Source organism: Lissotriton vulgaris, chromosome 1_1 (assembly GCF_964263255.1).
Source record: "Lissotriton vulgaris chromosome 1_1, aLisVul1.2, whole genome shotgun sequence".
In the NCBI taxonomy this organism is placed as follows: Eukaryota; Metazoa; Chordata; class Amphibia; order Caudata; family Salamandridae; genus Lissotriton; species Lissotriton vulgaris.
The window spans coordinates 1,828,517,273-1,828,539,309 of NC_141685.1; the positions used below are offsets into that span (position 1 = coordinate 1,828,517,273).

A 22,037-nucleotide genomic window follows, 5' to 3' on the forward strand; every position below is an offset into this window, starting at 1 on the left:
CACTACACAGAGGACGTGGAGGGGTTCATGACTGCTGGCCTCAAGACTTTTATTGGCTTTTTCCATGTACTCCGCCATCCTGGAATGAAGGCTAGGCACATAGTCTAATATGTCCAGTTTGGGCTCTTTGAAAGGCTTCTCCCAGCTCTTCTTTACCAGACTTGGTGGACCTCTCATAGGATGGCCAAACAGAAGTTCAAAGGGACTAAAGCTCTTTTCTGTGGCACCACTCTGTAAGCAAAAAGCAGGCATGGCAAAGGGACATCCCATCTCCTGACTTTTTCAGGAAATCCCATGACCATACATTTCATGATCTTGTTGAATCTCTCAATCAGACCATTTGTTTGTGGGGGATATGAGGTGGTAAACGCATGTCTCCACACACTAAGCCCACATGGCTTTTAGGTAAGCAGACATGAAGTTACACTTGTAAAAATACTTAAGAGGGCCTTGGCAGCTGCAGGAGCAGTGGCTGTCCTAAATGGAATTGCTTCAGGATACCTGGTGGCATGATCCTCTACCTCCTGCATAAATATGCCTTCCAAGTCTGTTTGGCAGTCAAAGTGACAATATCAATCCCTACCCTTTTCAAATGACATCCCAACCACTTGTAATGGAATCAAGGGGGCTTTGGTTTGCTACCTGTCATGCCACTGACTTGACAGGTAATGCAGGAGCTGCAAAACTCTTTCACTCTACCCTACTCCAAGTCTTTGGCCAAGATACCCAGCTAGGGAGGGATGTTGTGCTAATTGAGTACGAACATTACTGCTGAGGCACTACCACTCTCCTAGTGGCACCCTGTTTGGGGTCTCCGGCCTCCGAATACAGGAGTTCCTGCTCCCAATCGGTTCAGTGGAAGCCACTGACATCTCCCTTTTCATGGTTAGCAGCTTGCTGTCAGCCTGTAAAGAGTATGACACGTCCTTTGTCCCTGGCAGAGATCTTCCCTAGAGGGCCTCCCTGGGCCTAGGAGTTCTGCCAGGTAAAGCCCAGGGGCTCAGTTACCTTAAGGGCTTTGAGGAGAGGGGACATGAGCTTTCGTCTCATCAGAAGTTGTTTTCCCAGCTTTCTTGCCCTTTCTCTTGAAGGGTTGGGCAATTGTTTCAGGCTCCAACTCCTCTGTTTCACCCTGGGTTTTACTCTGTACTCTAGTTTTCACACACACTCCATTTAGGTATTCCCAGCATGGCTAAATGGGATCTTGGCTCTACCTCAGCCCATGCTGAGTTCTCCAGATTGTTTCCTAGTATACATTTGACTGGAATTGTAGAGGAGACAAGCACCTTCTTTTGGCCAGTATCCCCTTCCCATTGTAAGGTCAGCATCGCCATGGGATGGACCTTGATATGGTTATCGACATTGATACCTGGATGCATTTGTCCAGTCAAGTACTGTTCTGGGGATATCAGTTTTTCAGTCACTATGGTGACACTTGCACCTGTATCCCTCAGTGCTTCTAATTCATCCCCATTAATATGTGTTCTTTGTCTGTACTTCTCCAGGTTATTGGGCCAGACTGCCAAAGTAGCTATATCCACCCCACCCTGAGAGACAAAAGTAGCATCAGTGTGCTCTCTGGTCAGGGCCCACCAAGGGTCCCATCTGTAGACTCATCACCTCGGTGGAAACTGGAGGTGCACTAGTGGGGGCCTTTGTGGTACAGGAAGAGTCCCCAGTACGGTGTCCATTGGTCTTACAATTGAAACACCAAACCTTTCTGGGATCCCAGGTTTTATCCTGGTACCCACCTTTTGATTGTGAAGTGTCCCTGGACCCACCCTCCTAAACAGATTTTTGAGGGCCTTTAGAATACACTTGAACTTTTTCTTTAGACTTTCCCACTTCTCTCTCTTGGTGGGATTAGAACCCCTCTCTATGGGTGACCCCCACTATGGGTCTCTCTAGACACCCTTGTTTCGAACCAGTGATCAGCCTTCTTCCCTAGCTCCTGGGGAGAAGCCAGCCTTAGATCCACTTGGGTCCTGTTGCAGTTGTTTTCTTATATACAATTACTTAACAAGTGCTCCTTCATCAACAGATTGTAAAGCACTTCCTAATATTACACCTTGCTGCCTTTCAACCAGCCACCCACTGTTTTGATTGAGAAGTCAGCAAAACCATCTCAGGACTGACTTGAGGTTTTGTGAGTGTCCCTGCACCTAATCCTTCACACTTCAGTGGCAAGTTCAAAGCAGTCAATCATGACATCCTTCATGAGGTCATTGGTCTCAGCATCTTCTTCATTAAGTGTCCGAATTGTATCCCTTCACATGCATTAGGATAGCTCCTACAGTAGAGAGCCCCAACATATATATTCTCTCTCTCTCTCGCTCTCGTGAGACCATGGCTGTCCTGTCTCTTGTCCTCATCACTCCCTCATTCTATCCAGAAAATCAGTTATTGTCTCTGGTGGCTTCAGAGTTTCCGCCATTAGCCATCCTACGTCAGAGGCGATCAGGGAGCATCTCCCTTACACAATTCATATTCGGTAACTGTAGGAACTGAATGCAGACCTGTCATGCTCTGTGTCTGTCAGCGTAATTGCTGGGATGTGAGCTTGGCCGAACACCGTGTCGGGCTGCTCTCCAATAAGACTACTTAGCAGACATTTGATCTTGCCTATTGCTAGGTTTATTCCCACGCAGTTCTTCTCAAACAATCCAGCAATAGCAGTAACTTTGTCCTTATCCCATCTTTATCCATTTGAGCTCACTTATATAGATGGTCCCTGATGTTTCCTTCAGTAGCGGGTACATGTTTGCTTTGGGTAGCTCTACTGGTTTCTCCTTAACATCCAACTCCTCATTTTAGGCATTCCTACATGTACAGGAAGTTCACTCTGGATCTCCTTCTCTATGCTGGATGCATTCTTCCGCTATGGCCATGTCCTCTGGTTTGAAGGATCCCTCCTTCTGCCAGGGTCTATAGTACTGGTCTTTTCCCTCGCTCCAATGGGCTAGCAGGTGGCAGAATGACTGCGCAAAGGTCTAGCCTTCCTCTCTGACCACTATATCCTTTACGTTTAGTCTTTCTATATTGTGCATTCGTGTGGAGCAGCGTATGTTAGCTGCTACTCCCCTCGTGCGTACGCAGAGGTGCCATCCTGTTTTTTTCTATGTCTTGGTTGGGTCATCATCAGGCTATTTTGGTGAGGCTCGGATTCCAGCCAAAAGTCTAATCTAATTCTATCTCTGACTCTTTCCTGTTTGGTGCTCTGTGCTTACCCCCACTCTCCTCATGTAGGGGTTCTCACTGTGTTTCCCGGGTGCAAGCTCTTTCTCTTTCCCTCCTTAGCTCCTGCTTTTTTTCTACTTCCTGTCTACGTTGCTTCCTTCGCTCTGAGCTATGCGCTGTTCTTTTTGGTCAGGCTTTGCCCTCAAATTAGATCTCAGTTGTTTTCTCAGCTACCTGGGCAAGTCTTGTAGCTGCACCCTCATCATCGTATCCCAGAGGACTGGGACCCCATTCCTCACTCCAGCTAGTGGTATCACTGTCTAAAACTGCTACAAGCCTCCCTGTTCTTGTGTGGTCACCTGAATCAGTGGGGGTGCGTGTTCTCTGTGCTGATTGGGTTCTATGTGTCGGGCGCAACAGACGGGGGCTGGGAGGGCAGACGGAGTCTAACTTCTGGGGGACCATGCTCCAGACCGGAGTAGCTTGCTCTGTTACTGCTTGGGCTTGCTGGCCTGTTAGCCTTCTCATGCCTGGGCCTAACCGCTCATTGTTCGTGGGGGACCCGCCAACTTCTTAAATTGGCGGATTAGAATATACTAATGTGCAGAGTGGGCGAAAGCACCTCCAAACCTGCATATGCTTTGGTGAGGTGCTGTGGCCTTGTTTGCTATTTGTAGTGCAGGACTGTTGATCTGGGCCTCCTCGAAGACGGCACATAGTTCTAATAGTGCCTGTGTGGGGAACCGGGTTGCATATGTTTTTATTGTCTCCTTCATAAGTTTGGTTGTTTTTAGAGGACAAGATACCTTAGCTTCTTCTCTGGTTCCGATCTGAATAATATGCGAAATATACACTGGGTTTACAGTTTCGAATTACGTGACTATGAGCTCAGCGATATCTATGTACAGATGCATCAACAAATAAACATTTCATAAACACAAATAACAATGTATATGAGGATTTGCAACATAAAGGTGCACTTTATCAATAAAAACAATATCTATATGGTATGGATTCCTGACATCAATTATGGGGGATGAAAAATAGCGTTGTAAAACAAAGATGTCCCACGCATTTGCCACTAAGGTAAGAAGTGGACTAATGGTGCCAGGTTTGTTGTTGTTTAGCAATACCAATCACACAGATATAAGTGGAACAGGAAATCAAATTACTGGACATAGGCCAACCATTATAGACATTTATCAAGCGGCAAATTATACCAATATAGCACACATATTACTTAAATTCAGGTCAAAGCTAGGAAAAGAAAGCCGGAAAATTGTTTTTTGGAAAAAAGCATATTGCCAAAAAAACATATTACCAAAAAAACATTTCCTGTTGGCTAAACTTTTGCGGCGTTTTGTAATCATTAGATGATTGGCACTAGTCAAAAACTGGTGATTCTTAAGATTATTGGTATTGTTAAAACACGTAACTTATTGATAAGGGCACCATTTAGTGAATCCCAGAATTTATTTATGGGGAGACTTTTATGGCAGTGACATAATCTTATTCGTCATGTCTAACAGACAACGAAGTTACCTGTATTTTATAATGGCTTCCAGATATATCCTGGAGTGCCGGGGGCCGGTTGTAAAATCCGGACAGTAACTGTTGTGTATTCGCAATGCTTTTGATGTAGCATGCGCAGTATTGATCTCTGGAAGTGATAATAAAGTATGGATCAATCATTTATATGCTCTATTGGTCTTTGATGTTACTATTATTGATAACGGGTAACTACCTTGTATTTGTATTGGGAAGATTCACGCTCTGGTAGTAGGAGCCACCGATATTGGTTTTCAAATATGCTGTAGATAAATACACATCTATTACCATATTGTAGTTAAAGGAGTGATTATCAATTGTCATGTAGAATTCTGTTGTTCGTACTTACCCAGATTTTAATGACTGGCAACTTAGTACTATCACGAGCTTTTCAATTGGCTTGTGTTTCAATTTTGGCGTTCATATCATTTTTTTTTTGAAAATTTCTTTATTAGCAGGATAAATGTAGTTATAGTAAGCAGTGCAGAGCATTTCTGTACATGAGTCACATATTTGCATCATATGTTCACACTGACAGGATATACACATTTTTCATTTTTCATTATGATACTACAACACCCAAACTAAACTCCCCCCACCCTCGCCCTCCCCCCTTCAGGCACTTCCTATTCATATTAATAGCAGCCTGTGGCGACGGACATTCTTACATGTATATACAGCGTGTGTTGTAGTATCCCTGCTGTATGCGTGCTAGGGGTATGTGGGGTTAGGCACTGTCATGTTAGCGCCGTTCGTGTCTGTGCACCTGTAGGTTCGTGCGAAGGGTCCCCCCTATTGGCGAGCGCCGCATAAGTGTCAGTCTATGAGGTGGAGCCCAAGTCCACAGTGTGTTCTGATTCTGAATCGTTCCCCGACTCAAAGGACCCCAGCAAAGCATTCCAGTCTAGGGAAATGGGGTGTTTCCTAAGCCCTCTGCGTTCTTCGCGCTGCAACGTCGTACTTTCAGCCTTTCCCCACCTCACTAGCTCCGCCCTCCACATCTCAGGGTCCGGCGGCTTGGGGGACTTCCACCTCATGGTGATCGCACGCTTCGCCAATATCATGGCTAAGTCTGTGAACCGTGTGCCTACGCTCTTCCTCCGCTCCACAGGGCCCAGTCCCAGGAGGGCATATTCCAATGTGTTGTATGGTTTGGAAGGGACTAGTCTGGCCAGGTCAGACTGTACTGTTGTCCAGTAGTACCCCAGCTTAGGGCAAGCCCACAGCATGTGAGACAGTCGGGCATCCTCCCCCCCACACCTTGGGCATGTATCAGGAGTGTCTGGGAACATAGTGTGCAGGCGGTGAGGCGTCAGATATGCTCGGTGGAGGAGCATGAGCTGTATGAATTTAAACTTCTGGTTCCTCGATACCTTTTTGGGGTATTTCAAGATCCTGTCCCACTCCTTATCTCTGAGCGTTCTCCCAATGTCGTGTTCCCACTTATCTCGCAATGGTTGCAGCGAGATGGCCCTGCCCTCTCTTATACCATGCGTTATCCACCTGGTCAGGTGGCTGCCAGCCCCCATTAGATATTGCATCGTGATTAGTTGGTTCGTGGGTGGCTCCGTCCCGTCAGGGGCCCATGCCTGTGCTATGTAACATTTCACATGTGCGTGTAGCAAGAACGACCTCCCAGGTGAGTGGTGTGTAATGCGAAAGTCTTCAAATGTCATCATCTTTCCATCATTAAAGAAGTCACCCACCTGTGTCACCCCTAAGTCGTGCCAATCTGTAAGCATGTGGTTTGATAGTGTTCGCAGCCCGGCTGGCAACCCTAGTAGTGGTATCGTAGGGGCGTAAGTCGACGTGGGAGACGCGTATTTTACAGCCCGCCTCCAGTGTTCAATCGCTATGCCGAGAAGGGGGGGCGTGGACCTTGGGATCCCCGCCTTCGGGAACAATAGGGCGTGAACCCTCCCTTTGTTCCATTCTGAGTCAGTCATATCAATTACGTGCAGATTGCGTCCTGCCAGCCAGTAGGCGAGCCATTGCAGTTGACATGCGAAGTCATATGCCCGGAGGTCCGGGACCCCCATACCACCCGCAGACGTGGGAAGCTGCAACTTCTTTAGGCTGATACGTCGCCTCCCAGTGCCCCAGACCAATTCAGTCACCAGAGTGTCCAGTGCTTTGAATACCGCGGCTGGGATTTTCAGCGGCAGCCCGGTAAAGTAGTACAACAGGCGTGGCAGGACCACCATCTTGGTAATAGTCACCCTGCCCGCCACCGCTAACGGGAGCGTGTTCCAGAATCGCACCTGTGCCCTCAGCTTCGTAATTGCCCTTCCTACGTTGCCCTCTAGCAGGTCCCTTGGATCTCTATACACTTGTATCCCCAGGTAACAGAAGGTGTGCTCCGCCACCTGGAATGAGTAAGGTGCAAAGGGAAGATGAGTTTCCATCCTGGCTGCAGAGAAGAAAAACCCATATGACTTGGGTTCAATAATCGTAAGGCCCGACATAGTGCTGAAGGTGTTAAATATTTCAGGCACAGGGTCTAAGTCCCCTCCCAGGTCTCCGAAGTAGAGTATAATGTCGTCCGCGTACGCTGATACCACATGCGTCTTTTCACCCCTCCGTATACCTCTGTGTGGCGCGGACTCTCGGAGTTTGCACAGCAGGGGCTCTAGCGCTAGTATAAACAATAGCGGGGATAATGGGCATCCCTGCCTGGTACCCTTAGCCACTGCCAATTGTGCTGATATGCACCTGTTAGTTCGGACCCGTGCAGTTGGATATTTGTAAAGTAGTTTCACCCAACTAATGTACTCTATCGGCAACCCAAAATATTCGAGTACCGCAAACATGTAGTCCCACTTGATGGAGTCGAAGGCCTGCTTCAAGTCTAGTGATACGCAGCCCTCCGTCTCCGCCTCTCCCGGTGTACCTAGCATGATTTGGCTGAGGCGCCGCAGGTTCATAGCGGTGCTCCTGCCCGGGACAAAGCCACACTGGTCTGGGTGTATGAGTGATGGAATGTATTGGGCCAGTCTGGTCGCTAGTAGCTTACTTAGTATTTTGTAATCCGTGTTTAGTAACGATAACGGTCTGTAGTTTGCTATACACAGGCTGTCCCTATCTGGTTTCAGCAGTGATACTATTAGGGCTTGTAGAGTGGACTGTGGAAGACCCCGAGCCTTAAGCGCCTCCCTATATACCTCTAGTAGACGTGGTGCCAGTAGGTCTATGAAGGCTCCATAGAATTCCACTGGAAGGCCATCCGTGCCCGGGGCCTTGTTCCGTGGGAGGGCGCGAATGGCCTGTCGAATTTCTGCTATTGTGATAGGCCTTGCCAATTCTTTCCTCTGTCTCTCCTCTAGCTTCGGTATTTCCAACCCCCTCATGAAGTCCCCGAGGGCCCCATCCGCCATAGGGTCGTGTGGGCCGTATAACGTCCCATAGTAGTCTTGAAACGCCGCGTTCACACTCAGCTGCGAGTTGCCATGGTCCCCCCCCTGGCCAAGTACCTCCATTATGGGCTAGTGTATCGGGTCGTCTTTTACCAGCCGGGCTAATAAAGGTCCCGCCTTATCTGCCTGTGCATGTTGTCTACTCGTGTACTCACGGTAGTCAAGGATACGCAGTTCCTCTAACAGCTCAGCATGTTGGATGTGTGCTTCCTGTAGGGGCGTGAAAGGCACATTCTTGCCGGCACCTTCACTCTCCAGTAGTGCTAGACGTCCCTCCACATCCCGGAGTTTGTCCATCACAATGTGCCTCATGCCCACCCGTGTGCTCATCGCTTCACCCCGTATCGTGACCTTAAAAGCATCCCACTCCACCTGGCGGGCGCTCGCTGACCCACCGTTTATGTCAAAGTAAGTTACAATGGCCATCTCTAGTGATGCGCGGAAAGTCGTGTCCTCTAATAGATCTGGGTTAAGGCGCCAGGTTGGTATGGGAGTTGGGATCCTACCCCACTGAAAAGCGACTTCCACCGGGTTGTGGTTTGAGAAAGTTTTCCCCATGTGTTCCGCCGTTAAAACCGACCCTAAGAGTGGCGTGGTGCAGAACACATGATCTATTCTGGTGTGCAACTTGTGTGGTGGCGAATAAAATGTATATTCCCGGTCTAATATGTGTTTGCCTCGCCATGCATCCGTTAATTGCCAACCCTCTGCGCCAGCGCCTCAGCCTGTTTCCTACTTTCCGTGGCCTGTAATGGTGGGTGCGATCTATCCATTGATACATCCAGCACAGCATTAAAATCCCCTCCCAGCAACCAGGGGAAATCAGCCCAATCAGCCAGCACTCCGCCAATCGTCACCAGGAACGCTGATTGGTTCGAGTTCGGTGCGTATACACTTCCCAGCACAACAGGGGAACCATCCAACAACCCTCGAACAAATACATATCTGCCATTCGTATCCGCCCTCAGTTCCACCAGTTTGAAGGGGACTGAATTCCTCAGCCACACAGCTGCCCCTCTCGAGAAGGCTGAGTAAGAGGTGGCGAACAATTGACCCTTCCACTTTTTAAGCAATTTCCCACATTCCGAGGTCGTTAAATGGGTTTCCTGAAGGCAGGCAATATTGACCTTCCTGCGATTCAGTTGGGCTAAGATTCTATGTCTTTTGTGGACCGACCCCATGCCACGAACATTCCAAGTGCACAATTTATAGTCATTAAGGGTCCCCATCCCTAGCGGCAGCAGGTGTAGTCGGTAGATTCCGCACCATAGAGCAGGTATAAGTAAACAGCCTGAAGTCTCGTGCCCTCACAAAAAACAACCCCGTAACTCCCAGGTCCCCGAACAAAACCCTTCAGGATCCAAACAATATAGCCCAACGTGGGCATGCCTTACAGTTAAACATGTCTATATGGTGGGGGCCTGGGGCCTCTTACAGCAGTCCAGAGTCTGTTGGTAGCACTCCATCACACCAAAAGCAAAGAAGGCCCTCCCCCCCGACCGCCTTGCAGATAGTTCATACGTTACCATCCGACGTTCTGCCCAGCCACAGTCACAGGTCATGCGCTTCTTGTGCCGTGATCTTGGGGAACAGTTGCAGGCTATCAGCAGATCCCGACACCTCCGTGTGAGTGGCGGAACGGCTGGCTGACGCGGCAGGGTCCCGGGCGTCGTGCTCAGCTAGGGCGGCCGTTGTCAGTTGCCCTATCCCTTCGGTCCCGGCCAAAGACGGTCCCCCAGAGGCCGGGTGTCGGTGCGCGTGATCCTAGGTGGCTCCCTTCCGGCTGCGACCTCCCCGGCGCGATGATCCCTCTCCGCGATCCTCCTCCAAGGGGTCCTGCGTGTTCGGGGGCGTTAGTGTTACCTCAATCCACTCCGCCGCTTCCTCTGGTGACTCGAAAAAGTAGGACCTATTATTGTAAAGCACTTTGAGTCGTGCCGGGAACAGCAGAGCGTACTTCACATTTCTGTCCCGCAACATGCGCTTAACTCCCAGGAACGTCGAGCGGGCACTCTGCACCGCTGGGGTGAAATCTGGGTACACCGAAATAGTCTTGTCCTCGAAGCGCAATGGGGCCTTCTCCCTCGCGGCCCTCAGGACCGAGTCTCGGTCTTTGTAGTGTAATAGGCGGGCAATTAGGGGGCGCGGTGACGCTCCTGATTTAGGCGGTTTCGCCGGCATCCGGTGCGCTCTCTCCACACTGTATAGTGGCGTGAGGTCTTGGGGGTCCACTATCTGCTTTAGCCAGTCCTCCACAAATTGGGTAGGGTCCTTCCCTTCGCTTTTCTCCGGAATACCCAGTATGCGCACGTTATTGCGGCGGGCCCGCCCTTCCGCATCATCCAACTTGTCCCATATCAGTTTTATCTGCTTGTCCATTTGTTCGAGCTTCGTAGAATGGGAAGTTTGTTGTGGGATGAGGTCGTCTAGTGCTATTTTGTGCTCTTTGACTTTCTCCGCCAGCTTCGTATGGTCGGCCTTGAGCAGTGAGAGGCTCGTCGCCATGTTGTCCATTCGGGATTCTAGCGCCTCCCTAGACGCCTTGATTTCAGCTAGTATAAGGTCCAGTTTCGCATCCTGGGAAGTCTTGCCCGTCGGGGGGATCATTTCCACGTTCGAGGATGCCAGTGGGTCCTCCGAGCCCGTGGACTGAAGGTCGGTTCCAGCACCGTGGTCCTGTGCCTTGGTCCTGTTCCTGCCCATAATGCGTGTCGCAGGGTAGTGGCTGCAGAGCGTCCCCTATGTTACTGGTCAGGGCCAGCGAAGAGCGAGTCGCAGCCGAGTGGTACTCCGCCGGTGTCCCCCACGTATAGTTGCCAGGGAGAGGCCACCCGCCGCTGTCCCACCGTGTCTAACGTGTGCAGGAGGTCTCACCAGCCCCCCCCCCCCCCCCCCCCCCCCCCCCAGGGTGCAGCAGGTACTGTGTAGAATCCAGGAATGGCGGTCCACTCTTTCATGGGCTGGTAGGTCTCGCCGTTATTATGCCGGTGTAAGGGGGGGTGGGGGGGCCACTCAGAGGCCGAGTGCTATCTGCAGCTTGCAGCAGCGTGGTGGGGTGCCTGTTATTCCACTGTTGCTCCGTGCACTCGGCAGGCAGAGTCCACACACTGGGGGGGGGGCACCGTCCAGCCCACCTCTGTCAGTGTCTCGCGCTGCCCCTCCTGACAGCAGCACTCGGGGCAGGACAGCCTCGGCAGCGTCCTCAGGGAGACCGCAGAGCTTGGCGGGGGCAGGCGCGCTCATACCTGGATCACACGCGGTCAGCGTCGCCTCCTCGCCGGGCGGGCCCCCCAGGCAGTGTCCTTACTGGTTCTAGGCGTTCAAAGGGTGCGGCAGGTCACCGATCCGTACCACTCCCGCAGGCCGACCGCTGGTGTGTACCGGCTCACCGTCCGTCAGCGGCCCTTGTCTCATCCGCAGCGGACCCGGTCGGCTCCGGCCGCCTCCTCACGCCAGTCCGCTGCCGCACCACGAGGGCCAGGCCTCCTCCACACCACGGCCCGTATTCAGTCGTCTGCAGTCATCCTCAATCGCCAATCGGCGTCGGGGGTCCGCACCGCCTCCCGGGACCGGGGGTTGTATCGTGGCAGTCGGGGAGGTGGGGGAATGAAGGATAATTAGCTAGTGTTGGTGGTCACGGACGGAGCCTCGCTAGATCACGTTAGCCATGTTCGGTCCTTGGCCACGCCCCCCTTGGCGTTCATATCATGGCGGGGATTCTCCTACCGCTGATAATATAAAGGATGGAACTTTTGTTGAAATCGCTATTCATTTAGTCATTGTCATTTATAGTTCTAACGTAGGGTATCTGATCTCTACCTCTGTTAGTTTGATGTGCATCCTCATGTTGCAGGTATTAATAGCGGGTTTATTAATGGCAAACCTATTGTTAGTTCTATTTTATGTTTAAGGCATAGCGGTGCAATTACACCCATTAATATAACCATTACATCCATTGATCAACCATTGTTAAGGAGATCCTTTTCGTTTTTAAAAAAAATTTTAATGGCATAAAGTTCTAATGTACCATAGCGCGTCTCAGTACTTATTGTGTCCATAATGAGTCTCATAGTTTTTCAGTTTGTCAAACCATGAGAGTGAAGATGCAAATATAAGTCCTACAGCGTATATTATTGATTTACAAGGTTTTTAAAATAAAGTTAACTCGCTAAGGATTTGCCCAATACATTTAGGGACCCACCAGCCGGTCTGGTAGATTGAGAATTACAAAAGCCGATGATTGGTTAAGCGCAGAACAACCAGAATGCTAAACGCACTCTGTTCAGCGCGGGACGGGTAAACTAGTGACAGGGTCGGTCGCGCTCTGCTTACCTGGGAATTTGAATTCGGCCTCCCTGCTCCTACTCCGTCAGCGTTTCCTGGGGTCTGTTGAGAATGAAAATATCAAGTGGACGCTAGTTTTGGTATATTTATAGTACAGCGTTCCTGATTGGGCGGTCAATCTCCTGCTTGTTGGTTGGTTGAAGAGATGTCACCTGACATCTCGTTTGTTTACAAACAAACATTGATGGCGTATTAGACAGCGTAGTTACCGCTGTTTTACCTGCTTAGTGTGCGCGGTATTTTGTCACTTATAGGCGGTGATATGCAATAACTGAGGGCAATGTGCAAGATTCGAGCGATGTATGTTTTTAGCTCAATTATAATATATCTATATGCAGCAAGTTTCTATGACGTCTCATAAGCCAGAGTAGAAGCAGCCAGTTATTGAGACTACTCTCAGGTCTGCCCTACGTATCTGGGTTGTGTCTACCATGAAGTCATTTGGTGTATTACGGGGCATTGATGCTAGATGATACGCTAGCACTAAGTCTGTACTTTTACAGCTAGGTGCTAGGGAGTCATCGGATTAAGTTTGATGATACGCTAGCACTCAGCCAATGTTGGTGCAGCTAGGTACTATAAAGTCATTAATATAATTTCGGATGCTCCATTCACAGGGTGACACATATGTGTCGCCCCTTAGTGAAATACTTTTTGACGCGTAAAATAGCAACATCTCCAAATGAAACATGGAGTCGGCGACCAAAATACAATACTCTGGACAAAACACAATTTGCAGTAATTTAACAGCACCACAACATTACACCTATTCCTCCCATCAACAATCGCACCCTGTATTACACCCAGTGGCTGAGTGTACCATCTGTATCACACCCAGCGGTCCAAGTGACCAACACCTAAAAAACAGACAGAGAAAAAAATTACTTTGTCAAATAATTCCGCAGCCAGCTCCTAGCACATGTTATCCTGTGACCAGGGTGAAGCGCTGCAAAGTGCACAGGACTAAATGAGCCTGATAGTCTGTCATTATAGGATCCTGGACAAAGACCGTAACTATAGCTTGTGGGGGAAAAAAGGAATAACCCTCAAGGCCAAACACAACTTACACCTAATCTCCTCGCTCCAAATCTTTTCCCTAAACGGCCTAATCGCACCCTGTATCACACCCAGGTGGCTATGCGTGCCATCTGTGTCAGTCCCAGCAGTCCAAGAACACCAACTGTGCCACACCCAGCTAAAAAAAGCGGACTATCTGTGTTACGCTCGGCAGTCCCAGCGACCGACACCTCTGAATTCTTCCAGGTACCAACGGCGTTGGAAAACCGGTGGCGCTGAGAAACCTTTTTAGATTAAAAATAAGATTCAGGTGTTGACTCAGAGAATAAAATCAATAAATATTCACTTTTCCTAGTGTGCTGACTATCGAAAAAGGAGGCAGCCGCGGGATTGCCTCCGAGGCTGCATCGCTACTACTCAGCTAGGTGATAAAATAAGTAATAAGCCAGATTCTGTCAGTGCAGGGCGCTTCTCCCTAGTTTGCAATATGCCACATGTTTACTAAGATTCTGATCTAGTCTCTTACCCTCTGTAACAGCCGCTTCAGGACGGACGTCTGCCCCACAGATTTGGCAGAACTTCCAATCAATTTCTCTGTCAGCTCATCTGTCTTGTTCCGCAAATAAGAATCCGTCCGGGGCAGGTTCCCCTTCCTTTGGCTGCAGTCTGGTTCGTGGTATCAATCCGCTTCAATGATGGCTTGCCAAAATGTCTGTTGAACAAGAAATACCTTCCATATACAGACAAGAGGCATCTGGCAAAGCAGAAACAGTTTGTTTGTTTAACCCCATCGATGCTCATGACGAGCTCAGCTCGTCATGAGGCACAGTGTAGCTGTGCTTATGACGAGCTGAGCTCGTCATGAACTCAGGCATTTTCAATTTTTTCAGCACAGGAGGGGAAAATGCACAGCAGCGATGTGGTTAAGCTATGCATCTGGGGTCACAGGGACTGAGGACTGTCTCAATTTACAATCTGTCTAAGACTCTTTTATACAGTTGATTGAAGGTATTAAAATGTTTCTGCCCATCCTTTTTTGGTAAGGAACATGTACCTCTGTTTTTGGAGCCATAAATTAGGGTATTGGATGATGAATCCTGGTGGGCCTCGGCCAGTGGGTAATGTGTCCAGATGTCTGGCATGGGGAGGGTGTGATAACTGCGTGCTGTATCTTAATTGGCCTAGTGTTCCTAACTTCATGTGGCATTTGAAATTATGGTGTTTTGGGAACGCACAGATCCCTTTAGCCACGTGTTCTTTATTGGGGCCAATCACCCTAGAGAGAAACACAAAATAGGGGGATAGAGGAGGTGTAGAGACCAGCAAGGGTATACTCTCCTTACTCAATTAATTGAAAAGACAAGAACCCTTTGGTCTAGATGGAGGTAAAGCTTCAAAGGACACCAGCATGACCTAAAGAGGCGTCCCTTTAAAGGACTGTTTCCCTCACCCTCCAATGGTGGCATGCTTCATCGTTGGGGACGCTCTTGCACCATGAAGTCTAGTCATGGTGCAGGCTACAACCCCCTCACTGAGAGGGAGGAGCTCAGGGATGTCTAAACACCACCACAACCTCCTTCTCCATAGAAAAACCGACGATTGGATCCACTCTGAGTCTACAGTCAGTGGTCCTCCACCGCAGCCAGGACTGTGTCCAGCTTGTCCAGGGTGAGTAATCCGCCCCTCCACTCATTCTGTATCTCTCAAGCCTCTCATGCAACCGTACTAGTTAAAAACTAATCTAAAAACGCGCTGGTTTTCATTTTTAAGCTGTCATTACCCCTCCCATGTCCCACTCAGTCCTGATGAAGACCCTACCTGACTTCCTATTGGGGCACATTACGGGTTGAAACGTCGATGATCAAGCAAGGCCCAGACTGACCAAGGCTCTACACATAGCAAGAGAATATTACTAGTGTTAAGAGTCATAGGTGTTGCATGATTGTCTGGCCCATCCCTCACATGCATATAAACCCTCTACCACTTTGTATATATTGTACTGTCCTTGAGCACTGAGCACTGATGTCACATGATCACTTTTATATGTAAATATTCATTGTATGTCGACAGCCTCCAACTGCTACATTTGTGAATCTCTATGAATGAATTAATTCTGATAAACAAAAATAGTAGAAATTATCCTGAGTCATGTTTAAGTTCTTTATAAATAAATAGTTTTTTGTCCAGGCGATAGAGATACAGTTGCTATAAATTAAAATCTGAAAGAGACACGTTAGTGATAGATTCCTTACCTTAGAATATCCCCAGGCGTCAGACTGGATCTGGAAATTTTTGTGTAGCAGTACCCTTGCGCGTCGGTAGGCGTCGTCTGCGGCTCCGGCGTCGGCGTTGTGGGCGCCTGATGACGTCGTCGAAGTACTTAGACGCCGCCTCTGCGTGCTGACGTCAGTTCTTCTTTTTTCCGCGCCAGCAAGCGCAGATCTCGAAAAAGCACTACTTCTAGTCACTTTTTTACTAACTTTTTGGATCATTTTGATCATCTTTTCGAAGTCGAACAACTCCGATCGGTGCCATAGGGATGCATTTAAGCACTGCGAGGATTGCGACCGCACAATGTTGGTCACGGATCCTCACCGTCGGTGTCTACTCTGTCTCGGCGTCGACCACGACGACAAGGCCTGCCCCGACTGCCGGGCCCTGTCTTCGAAAGCCAGGCGGGAGCGGTCCCGCAGGCGACTCGAACTCCGGCAGTCGGCCCCGCGCCGCGAGAGGTCCCGGTCCCACGGGAGTTTGAGGGACAGGTCGCGGGGTCGGAGCCACCACAGCTCCGAGAGTTGGCACCACTCCTCCGGGTCGTCGTCCGGTAAGAAACACAAGAAGTCGAAGAGGCGTCATCGCTCTTCTGACTCCTCCCCCCAGCCGTGGCTCCATCGGAGTCTCGGGCGCCGCGTCCAGCTCCACACCCTCCGGTCCCTGGGCGAGACGCGATGCCGGAGGAGATCGAGCGCTTCCTCATGGCCATGAGGTCCCTCTCTCCTCCGACGGGCTCCGCAGCGCCTTCGGGCCCAGCGGGCACCTAGCGGGTCGGGGGCTTCGCCCCCGGCGCAGTAGAGTGCTTCGGCCCCAACGCCGCTGGCGCCTTCGGGCCCGCCACCGCAGGGCTCCACGGTCCAGACACCGCCGGCGCCTTCGGGCTCGGTGCGGCAGGGCCCCACGGTCCCGACGCTGCTGGCGCCTTCGGGCCCGGCGCCGCAGGACCCCACTGGATCTGCTTCGGGATCCGGGTCGTCGCCGGTGGACCTTACAACCCCACCAGCGTCGGTCCGTCAGGTGTCACCTCGGGCGGCGCCTTCCCCGATGCCTCCCTCGCTCCGGTTCCGGCGTCGGAACGGCGCCGCTGGGCGGCGCTTTCGATGCCGCTTGGGGAGTTTAGCTTCTATGAACCGGCCTCATCGTTTGACGACCCTGACTATCAGGGGATGGGTGACGAGAAGTATCGAGAGGGGTCTGAGGACCCTCTGACCCGAGAGTGTCAGTCTCAAGAGGACTGGACAGGTGGACTTGGGGATGCCAGTGGTTTTTAAGTTATTTAATAGTTTTTCAATTTGAAGTAAAACTAATTGAATTGACATTCTGTTGGTTCCTTTCACTACTCCCAAATAGAAAGCAATCATATGGGCCACACATTTACCTGGAGTATGCAGTCAACCTAAAAATAATCTGTCATGTTTACCCACAGCACAGAAGGAAAAGCAAATCCAGAGCATTCAGACAACCTAAAAATGAACTGTCATGCTATTTCATGTTAACCCACACTACACAGAAGGAAAAGCCCACCCAGCGCATGCAGGCAACCTAAAAATCGCCCAGGCAATAAAAGAGGTGGAGGGGTCGCGCTTTTTTGCCGCACGACATTGATTTCTGAGAGAATAGTGGAGGAAAGTCTAGATAGGGCAGAGGTCCTGGGGATTAAACTTGGTCTCACTGCCTCATGCCTGATAGTGTTAGAGGTCTATCGTCCCCCCGTCCCTCCCCCCTATTTAACGATCTGCTCTTTGAAGTCATGAGCGCTCTTCGCTTGCGATATCAACATATCCTGGTTCTTGGCGACTTCAATTACCCCTGGGAGCTGACCCCTAGAGAAGGTGCGGCCGCTATGTTTGACGAGGCCATGACCACATTAGGGTTATGCTAAATCGTGGAGTCCGCTACTCATGAGAAGGGTCATACCCTGGATTTCATTTGGACTACTTCCACGTCTAACCTCCAGGCCAACTGTACGCCGTGTAGCTGGCCCAATCATTCATTGATCAGTCTCCTCCTTCCGATCGACAGTCGCATCAAACAGGTGGCAGAGGGGTGGAAGACACTTCGGAATTGGCGTAAATTAGAGGCTACCAATTTGATGGACGCCTTGAGTAGGACATCCACTCCTAGTCCTGTGTTCGAGGACCTAGATTCAGAGGTTGAAGCTTTTTTACATCGTCTTAGGATAGCGATCGATGAAGCTACCCGCCTCCGGAGGGTCATGATCATGCATGGCTCGTCTGGGGCCTCATGGTATACACTGGGGCTGAGAGGGGAGAAGCAAGTTCTCGCCAAGCCGAGCGTCTATGGCGGAAAACTTCTAACCTAGAAGCCAAGGAGAGCTTCAAAGCCAAATTGGCTCATTATAAAGCCTCACTTATTAGAAATAAGGCTGCCCATTATGAATCTAGGATCAGTGAGGCAAGTAACATGCAAAAAGAGACCTTCTCTGTACTTGGAGAGCGAAGTAGGCCAACAGTGCAAAAACCAACCTTTAAACAAACTGATTGTGACAATATACAGTGCTTCTTCCTAACCAAAGTCGAAGACATTGTTACGGCCATCAAGAATACGCACATTGCCCCTTGCCTATCCCCGCCTTGTCTATACTCGGCGGAAGAGGAGCAGTCTGACTGCTTGGGCTCCTCTCTATCTCAACTTCCTGTGCTTGAATCACATGATCTGGCCCGTTTAGTGGCTAAAGTGAAATCTGTGTCACCTGAGGACCTGTGTCCTTCTAAGGTGTTCAAGATGATCATTCCCCTGGTCGAGGCTGAAGTGATGTCCATCCTGAATTCATCTCTGACCTCTGGAACAGTGCCCCAGAAATTCAAGGAAGCGCTAGTTCTCCCACTGCTGAAAAAGCGGGGGCAGATACTAGGAATCTGTAAAACTATCGCCCCATTTCCCAACTACCGTTTCTGGCTAAGGTACTTGAACAGCATGTCCTTAGAGCCCTCGCACTATACACTGAACAACATAACTTGCTGCACTATCGGCAAGCTGGGTTCAGGGCACACAATAGCACAGAGTTAGTTATGCTTTCAGTTTTGGATGATCTTCGACTGGCATCTGACAAGAAGACCAACTCAGCCTTAATCATACTTGATCTCCCAGCCGCCTTTGATACAGAGAACCACGGGCAGCTATTAGCTCGCCTGCGGCGGCTGGGAGTCACCGGGAAGGCCCTTCAGTGGTTTACCTCTTTTTTTGGAGGATCGTCGGCAGAAGGTCCAATTAGGAGATTTTTTGTCTAAACAGAGTAGGGGGGGTCCCGCAGGGCTTGGCACTGTCACCTCTGCTCTTTAACATTTATCTCCAACCCCTGATTGAGGCCTGGCAAAGGCAGACTGCCAGGTGTTTAACTACGCCGACGATACTCAGTTAATCGTCCATGTTGACAACTCCGGTGACTCAGAGGAATATCCAGAATATCCTTCGGTTCACCATTGGATGACTTCCAATTCCTTAAAGGTGAACCCTGATAAGACAGAAGTTTTGGTACTCTCCCCAGCCTCCTCTCCTTGGTCCAGCCTTTTCTGGCCCCAAGAGCTTGGCACTACTCCGCCAGTGGTGAAAAGCTTGGGCATTAAATTGGACTCTGGCTTGACTATGAAGACCCAGGTGTCAGCTGTTGTGGAAAGCTGCATCAGGTTGATGCGCCAGCTCTGGAAACGATCTATTTTGCTATCCTTCACCACTATGCAGTCGGTTGTGACTGCTCTAATACTATCTCAGTTGGATTATGGCAATGCAGTCTACATTGGTTTGCCTGGCACTCTTCTGAGGAAGCTCCAGGTGGTGATGAATGACGCTGCCAGGCTGATATTCAAACTGCCCCGTAGAGCACATGCTACTCCCTTGCTGCGTCAACTGCATTGGCTGCCTATTAAACAAAGGATTACCTTTGATGGTTTGTGTATTGCACACAAATCCCTGTTTGGTGCAGCCCCTAAATACATCAACGACCATTTGAAGCCTTATGCTCCGGCCCGTCCGCTTCGTTCATCACAGGCTAGTCTCCTTGCTTGCCCCCGTGTCAGCATGGCGACTTTTGGTGGCAGAGCCTTTTCAGTCTGTGTCCTCCCAGATTTGGAATAAGCTAACAGATGACATGCGCAAGGAAGATACTGTTTCCATTTAGGAAAAGGCTTAAGACCATGCTGTTCTTAGAGGCATTTTATTAGGTCCATTAGGTTCATAGTCAGGCTTCAGGGGCACAACGGAACTCGGACAGCCGCTCTATGACACAGCGCTTGGAGACCTTTAGGAGATTAGCGCTCTACAAATGTAATAATAATAATAAAAATGAACTGTCATGCCAAGTCATGTTTACCCATGGCACACCAAGAAACAAGCATTTGCAATGCAATAAGTCTCGCATTTGCGAGAGTTTGAGCTATTGGCATGGTAAATGATAATGCCTTTTATTTATGTTTTAAAAACCAACACATAACTAAAAAGCATTGTCATTAACAATGTCAAAAGCTCAAACTCTCGCAATTGCTAGACCTATTGCATTCCAAATGCTTGTTAGAAAGGAGGCAACGCAAATATGGCTGCACCATCCTCTTTCGCAGTGCAGCACTCTAGCTACAAAGTCACATTTCTCTATCTGTTACTGAAGCAGCACTTTTAATGGTGCCATAATGCTTTGTTGTAACAGTGCACAGGGTTGGTGTCCATGTACAGCTCCGCAGCCTCGTCTGGGGCAGGGCGAGGCCAGTGCTGTGTCTGGTGGTACCACTTAGCCTGTAGGAGCAGTAGCTGATGAAATGTTTATGGATACAATTTGACACCTGGGTAAGCCAAAAAGTGAGCAATCTGCAATTAGTGTCCACCAGAAAGTTTTACTAAACGTAGGTAACTTTGTCACTTCTTTAATCGACTGCAGTGTGCAAACCTTGAAGGAGAGGAAAGTATGGTTAGTTGGGCTGAAATTGTTCTTGTAGAATGGGTCCAGCAGTTCTGCAATACGACAAATTAGTCCGACTGCTGCTATACTAGATGCTCCTGATCACATTTATATTTGCCAAATTATTTTCAGACTGTTGAAGGTTTTGGAAGTGTAAACGCAAACTCAATGTTTAAAGTTGTGATACACTTAAGTGTTCTGTAGTTTATGTCCTTCCCTAGGTTCTCCCATAACCTTCTTTGGGACCTTGTGTGGGTATGTAGTTTTGAGCACAGAGGGGCACACATCCCTGAATGGGCCTGCTAAAAGGGCCCACTTACATAAATGGGTGTGGTATTGGGGGCGGTGGGAGTCTTTTAAAAAGGTTGTAATATTATTGTGAGAGTCTGACGTGCAGTAAGCTATTTCTTGAACTCTTTCATAGATCTCTACAGAGAAGTCACAACAACATGTAATGCTTGTTTGCAACATTTGCGCATTCTTCATACGATATTCAGTGTAAAAATAAAGGCCTTGACCCGAGTTTTCAGGTCATGATTATGTATAATAATAATATCAATATATATATGTGTGTATGTGTATGTGTGTTTACCAACTATCTTTGAACTGGCTGTTGATGTCTTCAATTACCAGCACAGAGCAGGCGCTTGCATTTTCACTCAGGTGCGCGATCTTTCTAATTTGCAGGTAACCCAGTTAACCGAAAAACTAACAAACCAATCTGAGAGTCACAAACAGATCCAAGAGAATTTACATGATAAACTGCAAGAGCAAAAGGCATTGCTTACAGCTTCTCAAGACCAGGTCCATTCTCTGGAAGCCAGTGTTAGTGAACTAAAAGGCCAAATAACTGAAAGCAGAGATAAAATGGCCCATCTAGATACACAGGTAAGCTTCCATGCCTGTGTAACAGGTAATAATAAGTATTGGTCGCCTTTTTTAAAATATCTAATGCAACCTTACATTTCAGTATCAGTGTAATTGTTCTTTCTTGGAATTAGTGAAGTACAGAGTAGGCAAATTCAAACTTTGATTCACACGGTTGATTTACACACTCTTGCTCATCTTCTTTCTCTCACACTGTACACAGATGAGTTTTTTACTTAAGACTAAGCTGATAGGCAAACCAGTTGTAGCCGTTGTTGGCCGTCATCCCAAGCTAAAATATTAATGAGACGAGCTGAATATCTTCTACTTGGTGCCACTACAAGTAAATCTGTAGTATGGCTAAGATAAGTAATTATATTTTTGTTGAGTGGAAAGCTGAGCGTACAACATCTGAAAAATGTAGAACCATATTAGCAGTACCCATCCTACTGTCAAATTAAAGTGTAAAAAATAAATCCGCCAATTTC

The 22,037-nt window shown here is 49.0% G+C and overlaps 1 protein-coding gene across 1 annotated transcript in view; it reads left to right on the top strand.

Annotated features, from left to right (window-relative positions):
- The window catches only part of EEA1 (early endosome antigen 1), a 641,400-nt gene that overhangs the window by 245,361 nt on the left and 374,002 nt on the right, over positions 1 to 22,037 (top strand). Inside the window, exon 15 of the mRNA XM_086919279.1 lies at positions 21,370 to 21,570. Coding sequence (XP_086775405.1) covers positions 21,370 to 21,570 — 201 coding nt within the window. The remainder of the gene's footprint in view (positions 1 to 21,369; positions 21,571 to 22,037) is intronic.